A 10,414-nucleotide genomic window follows, 5' to 3' on the forward strand; every position below is an offset into this window, starting at 1 on the left:
GTTAGGACTGCAACTGGTCAGTCTCGAATTGGTATATGTGCACACTGTGCGTATTGCCTCGATATAGCCTTAATTCAATTAGAGACTGACCAGTTGCAGTCCTAACACATCGATAGGAAGATTCAAATAAACAATATTAAATGAATTTAAACTTCACCCCATCGCACAAGCAAGTGGCTATCAGGACTCAGTGACCGAGTGAATAACGCGATGGCGTTTGAAGCGAAAGTTACTGGGTTCGAGTGCCAGAGTGAACATCAACTCTGTGATGGAGGTACATCGAGCTGACGAGTCCTAAATAGGACGAAACGCGCTTCCTGGATTCCACTGGTAGCCACTATCCATCTCTGCTTACAATACATTTTTGACTATAAATAAGAAAAGATTACATATGAATAATTAAGCGTATTGTATAGTTTATAATGTTGATAGAAAACCATATATCATGAACTTTCTTTACTTAAATTCCCTAGTAATTCATTTCATATTTAGAATTGTGAAAAAGAATTTGTTTTAATTAATTGTTTCAATGTTCTGTGAATTAATAAGTAAAAGATGTGTGTTCATAAAATGCCCTGGTACGGCTGAGAGTGAGGAGAGTCAGATCTCTTTCTCTCGAAATGCTCTCGCATGAACATGCGTATACAGCCACTGCTACGGGAGTCCAACTCATTGTCTTTTCGTAGCAGGATTGTTGTTCACGAAACTGAGAGGACGAAAAGCGAATGTCCGGTGCTTCAACTGGGTTGGTGGATATGGAGGATCCACCTAGAGGAGTTGGAAAACCCTGATTTCAAACCAATGGTACACATGGGCTCCAGGATCCTTAGGGAACAAATGTTGTATAAACCTATTGTTGGTCACCGGCTATAATGGGACTGCATCTACTAACGTTGCTCCACTATTTTGTGGATTAGACGTTTATGTCAAAGGCTCTGGGTGTGTCCTCCTTCCAAGAGAACCACTTTCTTCGGTTTGGGCGTCCGAGCAATATCACAGCTCTCACACGAATCAATGACAACTACTAATGGCATCATTGTTATTATGTGGCGCATATATATTTGGTGTCCCATTGTACTAATGTTTATTTGTTCAATTAATAATTTGAAAAAAATGTTTTGAAATGAAAGATAAATAAGTAACATTTAGAAGCTCAGTGTCATATATACTGACTTTAAAAAACTTCTTCCTTTCCAAAACATGATCATAAAAAAAAACTAAACCAAAACATAGCAATTTTTCATTTGTAAACGTGTTATTGCGGTGTGGTCTACTTATACCCACATAAGTAGTATATGGTGATAGTCAGACATAGAATGTATTTTGGCAGAAGATCGATAAGGAAAGAACAGGAACGAAGCGCAATCGGTTCGAAAATGCATGAAAAACGAAATCAGAGAAGACGGATTATTATTTGCAGATGGAACAGTTAAGATTGAGACAACTGATTGTTAATTTACAAATTAATTGTTTGCTGTATGGTTATCAGATATTAGTGAGGTAGTCTGTAATTTGTGCCTAAATACATTTGATTGTCTCCAATCGGTGTTCTTATTCACTACATTATAACTGTTATAATTTCTCCTTATTACGACCCAGCTAAACCTATTGCTTAGTATTCTTGGACACCAATACGTTCGACAAGTCCCCAAATAAAAACACTGTTGAACAGGGAAGAAATTATATTCCGAAAAAAAACAAGAATAGATGGAAGTAAGAAACGCAATAAGAAATACGTTGGTATATTTATAGTTTTTATATGAGAAGATTTTAAAGTTTTCTCCAAGCATCGACTAGAGTTGATTGGATAAGAATTAGCCAACTAGCGTGCAGCAACACAACCGTGTATGAAAAATGCTTTAATCCAATCTGGAACTCAAAACAATTGTCAACCAATACCAAGATCAGAATTTTCAATACAAATGTCAAGACAGTTCTACTATATGGGGCGGAAACCTGGAGAACTACGAAAGCCATCATCCAGAAGATAAAGGTGCTTATTAACAGTTGATTTCGCAAGATACTTCGGATCCGTTGGCCAGACACTATCAGCAACAAGTTACTGTGGGAGAGAACAAACCAGATTCCAGTGGAGGAAGAAATCAGGAAGAAGCACTAGAAGTGGATAGGACATACATTGAGGAAATAACCCAACTGCGTCACAAGGCAAGTCCTCACATGGAATCCTGAAGGCCACAGGAGAAGAGGAAGACCAAAGAACACATTAGGCTGAGAAATGGAGACAGACATGAGAAGAATGAAAAAGAATTGGATAGAACTAGAAAGGAAGACCCAGGACAGAGTGGGTTGGAGAATGCTGTTCGACAGCCTATGCTCCATTTCGAGTAACAGGTGTAATTAAGTAAGTAAGTAAGCTCTAAAATCAATAGGAATAACGTATGTTTGATCCAGTATTGTACGTTCTAACAACCATTACATGCTCCAAACTTACAGGAAACCATCCATTTACCAATACGTTCAATGTTGTTGTACAAGCAGTTTTAGTTATACTTTAATGATTAGTTCTAGAAATATTAAATCAAGATTGAAGAATTTCTACCCATGAACCTAAACTAACCAGACCTCAACATATAATTTTACAGAATCATTTGCAAAAAAATGATGTTCACTCTTACCTTGTTATCATTAACGGATCATAACTAAGATCTGGTGTATATTGAATTCCGGATGAATTACAATTCTGTAATGAGTTTTCTCGTTCACTACGACTCGTAAAACATCGTGCAGATGGGGTAAGCCAAGCTAAAATCTATAAAAATGAGAAATAAAGTTATAATATTAATGTACAAATGAAATCTATTCTCAAAGGCTAATAATAGTTTACGATTGTTCTAACACAGTTAGGATAGACATGATTTACATAATTCGCATTAGTGATGCCAGTAAATTACTACTGAGTTACTATTTCATTGAGAATATAATAAATGTGAACAATAACAATTCATATTTCTTCTCAGATATTTTTTTTTCTAATTGACTTTCTTGCCAATTAAACTATATAGTTGAAATCTATTGGGAAGCATTGTTGATAAACAAGGAGGATCGGATACAGATGTAAAGGCGGGGATTGGCAAAGCAAGGGCCACATTCCTAAAATTGAAGAACATATAGAATTCAAAACAACTGTCAACTAACTTCAAAGTGAAATTCTTCAATACAAACGTCAAGACAGTCCTACTGTACGGAGATGAAACTTGGAGAACTACTACATCCATTGTCAAGAAGGTACAAGTATTTATAAACAGTTGTTTACGCAAAATACTCAACATTCACTGGCCGGATACTATCAGCAACAGCTTTTTATGGGAGAGGAGAAACCAGCTTCCAGCTGAATAGGAAATTAGAAAAAAAAGTTAGAAGTGGATAGGACATACATTAAGGAAATCACCAATGTGCATTACAATGCAAGCCCTAACTTTCAATCCGGAAGGGAAGCGGAAAAGAGGAAGGCCAAAGAACACAATAGAAGAAGATATGAAAAGAATGAATAACAACTGGAAGGAACTTGAAAGGATTGCCCTGTACCAAGGTGGATGGAGAATGCTGGCGAGGGGCCTATGCTCCTCCACGAGGGGTAACAGGAGGAAGTTGAGATCTATGACTATAGGCGGTGACCTAGATTTACAAAGAGTGTGATAAGAAATAATTGTAAACACAAATTAAATAAGTTGTTCCTTCCTCTGTGATTAATGAATAGAATAATTGCTTACTCTTTTTTTGATGGAATTTGGTTCTCTGAGCTGAATGGTTTGGTTGTGGAGCTTTCATCGTCTTTCTGAACGACATCATCGGCACAAACTTCGGGTAGAAGTGCTGATGATGTCGTTCAGAAAGACAATGAAAGCTCCACAACCAAACCATCCAGCTCAAAGAACAAAACTCCATCAAAATCATCCACATGAGCTACAAATCTTCTCCACCATCTCAAAATAATTGCTTACTCATTTAAATTGAATTATTGTCAAATGTTTGTTTCTCTGCTAGCAATAAAAGCTTAATATGATCTAAGTCACATCTACATATAATGACAAATAAACTGAAGAAAACAGAAGTTGATTAGAAAACACACAGAAATATGTTGTTGCCAAAGGTACTGGGTTCGAGTCCCAGAGTGAACATCAACTCTGAGATGCAGGTACATCCAGCTGACGAGTCCCAAATAGGACGACGTGATGCGCGTCCTGGATTCCACTGCTAGCCATTATCCATCCCTTCTTATTTAATGAGATAGTCTGTAATTTCTTGCTTAAATACATTCCATTGTCCCCAGTCGTGTTCTGTTCACTACACTAGTAGTAGATTTGAACGGACTAGATCATAACGAATTCATGAATTTACATACGTGGATATAGTGGAGAAGATTTGTAGCTCTGGTGGATGATCAAAGATACGTGGATATAAGCTACAAGTTGATCTTTCAAAAACTGACGAAAGTATTAAAATCTAATAATTAAAATAATGAGGTATTTTCGATTCCTCATTAAGTAGTAAATTGAACTTCCAATATTTTGCAATTCAGAGAGAGTCGCTTCTTCAATTTCCTGAGCTCAAGAAAATTCTTCCTACAAGACAGTCAGTCAGTCACAATGTACAACTTTGTACGTACGTACATCAGTTCGAGTTGCCATATCACATTAACACAGAGATGCAGTTGTCGATTCAAATACCATAGTGGTAGAAGTAGTAATAGTATAAGCAGTAAACCGAAAGATATGAGGTAAAACAAGAAGAGGGTCGATGATTGTACCTTTGGGAATTCCACCTTTTTACAGGTTCCTACGATGAGTAAACTCCATTCACCCTTTACCCTCTTTCTCCTATCATGGTGAAAGTCGCTTATCCAGTCTATGACCGGCCAGACTATAATTTATAGACGAGCCAATCAGAAGCGTTTGAGGGATTTCAAGGTCACAGCGTCAATTTCAGTGCCTAAGTCGGTCAGTCACAGCGTAGAACTTCGTACGTACGTGCATCAGTTCGAGTTGCCATACCACATTAGCACAGAGATGAAGTTGTCGATTCAAATCCCATAATGGTAGTGGTAGTAAGAGTATAAGCATTGATGTGAAAGATTAGGATTTGAAGATGTTATTGAAGGAGTATTATACAGTGAAATAAATTTGGAAAGAGAAAAAGGATAGAGACATGAGGAATACAGAAGATTAGAATTTGGGAGAACACAAAAAGTGGATGCACCTTTGCCATTACAAACGATTTTGAGTTATGTCATTCAAGGTCTCTAACCAACGGTTGCTATCATCTCGCGGATCCCAACCATGTTATCTACACCTACCAAAATGGCTCAGTTAACTTGTCAGCGACTTCATGGATTTATGCCATGTTTTTATTTGGCCGCCCCTAGCTTTCTTCCAACCTACTCCTACACCATAAAGCATTGCACGTCGGGGCAGTCGGTGGTTGGGCATACGTAACACATGTCCCAGCCATCTCAACTGATGAAGTTTCACTACTTCATTAATCGATTTGCCATCGTTATCTGGTACCCGTTTCCTAACAACTTCATTACTTAACCGGTGGTCCCAGGATATACGAGCAATGCTTTGAAGACACCTATGATCAAATACTAGTATCCTACGAATATCCTCTACTCTTATCGGCCATGTTTCACTGCCATAAAGTAGGACAGAACGAACGGCTGCACGGTCAACCCGTCCTTTGGTTGCTAGATGGATATCTCGCCTACCCCATAAATGACGCAAGTTGGCGAAAGCTAGACGAGCTTTCTGTATCCGTGCTGAGATTTCGTCACACATCAGACCAGACCTACAAGACATGATAAAATGAATGTCTTTTGAAAATGATTTCAAGATCTTTTTTCTTACAGTTACAGTATTAACAATTGAGGAGGAAAGTATAGTTTAAATAACAGTAAACGTTAGAAAAAATATAAAGTGTTGACATAAGAAACAACAATAAATACCTCATCATGAGAGTTTGATACCATAGTTATATAATTTGGACCATTGAACCATTTACAAACATTTGGACATCGGAATACATTTTTTGTATTGTGTACATTCTTTGGTATAATAGCATTATTTGACCATAATGTAAAAACAGTTCGTGGTGACATCCGAACATCAGCGGGGAAAGTATATTCGTTAATTTTCTCTTGAATATGTTTTTGCCAAACTTTATATAATCCAATATCAATTTCCTTTATGTACAAACCAATAAAATAACGAGTAATTAGGGAATTGGCTACTAATCAGATTATATTAGAATGGTTAATTATGACAAACTTGTAGCATACATCGACTTGTGAACCTTTACCGACAAACCATCAGACGAATTATTAAGTCTAATCAGATTTACTAGAGTAAGAAGGTGATAGAAGACCAACAATATCGTCATAGATAACTTTTTACAGATAACCCTGACTTTTAGGGGTTGGTTCCCTACCATAAGACTCATTTTTTGTCTTAGAATAACTGAATTCGGTGAAGACTCTGAAAACATGCAGTCTTCTAAACGCCACAGGCATTTTTGGAGAGTAATTCTTTTCCTCCAAATGCAAAATGCTTCTTCAGGGATCATCTTCATCAGCGCTAGAGTTAATAATCGGGAGTGAACTAGAGTGTGTCAACCACTCCACATGTCTTGAGTCTCATCAGTTTTGATAGGTTGGGGTCTTTCGAAGTCTCAACACAAATTCAGAAGGCTCAATTGGCCTTTGCTGGTTTGGATTATTTTTAGCGTAGGTGAGATGTCTGTCTACCAACCAAGGGATGAGTTAATTGTGCAGCAGTTTGCTCTGTATAAAACATGGCCATTAAGAATCGAGAATATTGGCAAGTTATCAGTATTTGATCATAGGTATATTCGAAGCACGGCTCGAATAGTTTTAAACCATGGAGTAAGTAATGATGAAGTTAGAGATAAGACACAAGGTAAATATTGCAAGCCTATTGATGAGGTTGTGAATCTTCATTAATTGAGTTGGTTCCGACACGTACTATGTATTACCCAATTCGAGAGACAGTCAATTTAAAATTTTTCCTTAGGATTGGAAGGTGTAGTAAACAGCTGTCATCACGTAATCTTTATTCGCTTGATCTCTATTTGTAATTTCGTTCAACCACTTACCCGATGTGTATGCCAATATAAAGTAATCGGACCATTGAAATTATGTTTTCAATAGTAATAATCTTATTGAGTATTATACGAATGTGTGAACTGATAGCTAATATGTACTAGGTGTAAATAATCAGTAAGGTTAGCAAATACGGTAACTCAACCAAGTGACTCTTCAACAGAGAGAGACTACAGCAATCCCCAGGGGTCGAGACCAGAAATTTCATGTCCTTCAGCAAATGTTGTCTTTGAACCATTAATTTTTAATTCTACTACACACATTTCCAACTTCAAAAAACTCATGCGAAAGAATAACAACTAAAAAAACCTCATATCATTGTTAATAACAGTCTCTTTCCCCATATAGTTGAACTGTACTCGCTATGATTTCCTAAAATAATTTTAGGAATTCATACTGAAGTTATATACCAGTGAGACAGTCATCAATTATAGGATTGGGTTATCTCTGCTCTTTATCATAAGTTGTTTGGTGTCAGAAATATGTACTTACGTAATGCGCTAGCTGAAATACCTTAACGCCCTAGGTTCGATCCCCGAGGGGATCATGGCTGCTTTCAGCTAACCTGACTTGAATTAAAACGCCTGCTTGGTCCTCTCTGTAAATTAATGGTACTGAGAGTGACTCCAGTTTATGACAAATACAACCCATAAATTTAACTAACCTTGACAATACTATTCAATGAAGACATATTCTTTATAAGTGATTGTTTATGAAAAAGCCCCCCAAAACTAGGGTCAAAAAGATCTGCAGTACCTGCTGGTTTTTAATATTCCTTTGTAATGAGACCTAGCTTTATTTTTTGATCAGATAGTATTGAGAGGAATGAATACATCAATATCAGTGTATCTTTTAAATTTTCAAACTAAAATAATACCAATTAGCTCTCATTCTTAGTTGGGACCTATTAACTTAGTCAAGATATTATATTGTTCTGTGTGATAACGACTAAGAGTTGGTACATTTTATTTTTATTTTATTTAAACACATAAATATTGGTACAAAAGAGCACCAGATATATATGCACCACACAAATCTCATTTGATTTGTGTGAGAGCTGTGATACCGCCCAGGTGACCAAACTGAAGTAGGTGGTTTTCTTAGGGGACCACACCCGGAACCTTTGATCTAATGGTCTGGTTCACAAGGCAGTGGAGCAACGTAAGGAGATGCATTCCCGTGGTAGCCACTAATCAACGATTGATTCATACGCTATTTGTTCCCTCAGGATACTGGAGCCCGTGTGCACCATTGGTTTGGAGTCAGGGTTTTCCAACTGCCCTAGCTGAACCCTCCGTGTCCACCAACCCGGTTAGAGCGCCGGACATTCGCTCTTCGTCGTCTGAATTTCGTAAACAAAACCCGTGGTGCGAGAAGGCAGTGAGTAGGACTTCTTTGGCAGAGACTATATACGCGTGGCCATGTGAGAGCATTTGGAGAGGGAGAGCGGACTCTCCTCACTCTCGGCATTTGGGGGCTGGTACATGTTACTGGAAACTGGGTCTCACGATGCTATTCAAAACATGGAGACGATGGATAAGGATTTATTATGCATCAAAAATAAATCAAAATAATGTCTGAATACATTAAATTTTGAGTGATTCATTTATACAGATTAACACTCAATTTTTAGATAAAGTAATAATTATCAGAATGAGGATTTGTGGAGATTGTAGCAATTTTAATAGTTGAATTCATGAGTTGATCTAAGCTCGAGTCCCGCGTAGAGGATAGTGGATGAGTATTGTTGAGGAGTCTCATACTAGAAAGAAACAGCCGTCCACTGCTTACAGGTTTTTAATAGTCTAGCTTAGATCGACTTATGAATTTCGCTATAAAAAAAAATAACTGAACTCATTAATTAGTAACTTACCATATAAACTAAATTTACACCCTACCGTTGCTGTTACCTTGACGTGGTGGTCGGGCCTGCCTATCGTGATGAACCAATCGAACTATACTGGCTGGAACAATCGTTCCTCAAGGTCCTACCATGCCAGGCAGGTCGGTTGAAGAGCGATAAGACTAAAAGCAGCAAACCCAAGGTCCGAAGGCGAAGTCGTACTGCTGACTGTACAGAGGTGTGACAGCAGTAATGTGTTTCCTTCAGGCAACCAGCATAACAGCGATGCAGCCTTCCCACAAGGAGGGGTGGGGTTAGAAAATGTCGACCCTAAAAATGCACACCTCGCCTTATCCCACAGATATCCGTCTCTGGCGGTAAGGTCCTTTAAAGAACGGAGCCAACACAAAAATTACCCACAAAAAGGTCGTATGGGACTGACCTCAAGCAGTTGTCCCTTGGGCACTGCGGTCACGCTCTCAGGTCATCAAGACCACTTCTAACCCAACTTCCTTTTCAGGTACCTCTAGAAGAACTCTTCCATGGTTTGAGCAACCGGGAAGTGATAACTGCCCTCATACCTCTAACAGCACTCAAGATCACTGTATTTATAATCAAATTTACAATGTCAGTACATTAAATGACTATGACCAATAGATATAATTAAGTTATTAAATTACGTAATAAATCCCCTTCAAAGTCTTTTGATGGAGTTTTGTTCTCTGAGCTGGATGATTAACTGTCATGAATACTTAGAAAAATAAATTAATCTTCTATGTAACTCATATTCCAGGTAATTAAGTCCATTCTCATTATATCATTCTGTTGATTAATGACTACTGCTAAAAGAAAATTAGTTTTTTTTTCTAATTATTCGCTTTATTATAACTGAATTATTTTTCCCACTTATTAACGATTCATTAATTTTCAGAAGAGAATTTTGTGGAGATTTTAGTAATTTCATATAGTTGAGATCATGAGTCAATTGAAGCTAGACCACTGTGGAAAACCTGGAAGCACTAAAAGGCCGTTTTGTCTTATTGTAGGACTCAACAGTAGTGCAAAACTGGTAGGTCCTGGGTTCGAATCTCGAGAGGCGGGATCGTAGATGCACACTTCTGAGGAGTCCCACAATAGAATGAAACGGTCGTCCAGTGCTTCCAGGTTTTCCACGGTGGTCTAGCTTCAATTGATTCATGATCTCAACTATTTAAAATTCATTAATTTACTGAATGTCATATAATAGTGTGGTGTGGTCTACTTATACCCACACAAGTAGTATATGGTGATAATTAGAAATAGAATGTATTTTGGCAGAAGATCGATTAGGAATGAACAGAAATAAAGCGCAATAGGGACAAAAATGCATGAACGATGAAATCGGAGAAGATGGACTGATATTTGCAGAAGGAACAGTCAATATTGAGACAATTGAT

The 10,414-nt window shown here is 37.7% G+C and overlaps 1 protein-coding gene across 1 annotated transcript in view; it reads right to left on the reverse strand.

The window, feature by feature from the left end:
* Window positions 1-5,917: 5,917 nt before the first annotated feature.
* Smp_160040 (Abnormal long morphology protein 1 (Sp8),putative) overlaps window positions 5,918-10,414 on the reverse strand; it is a gene marked incomplete at both ends in the record, with an annotated part of 19,090 nt that continues 14,593 nt past the window's right edge. The window contains 2 exons of the mRNA XM_018791360.1: window positions 5,918-6,199; window positions 7,800-7,866. Coding sequence (XP_018645421.1) covers window positions 5,918-6,199; window positions 7,800-7,866 — 349 coding nt within the window. The remainder of the gene's footprint in view (window positions 6,200-7,799; window positions 7,867-10,414) is intronic.

This window comes from Schistosoma mansoni (genome assembly GCF_000237925.1).
Source record: "Schistosoma mansoni, WGS project CABG00000000 data, chromosome 3 unplaced supercontig 0077, strain Puerto Rico, whole genome shotgun sequence".
Lineage (NCBI taxonomy): Eukaryota > Metazoa > Platyhelminthes > Trematoda > Strigeidida > Schistosomatidae > Schistosoma > Schistosoma mansoni.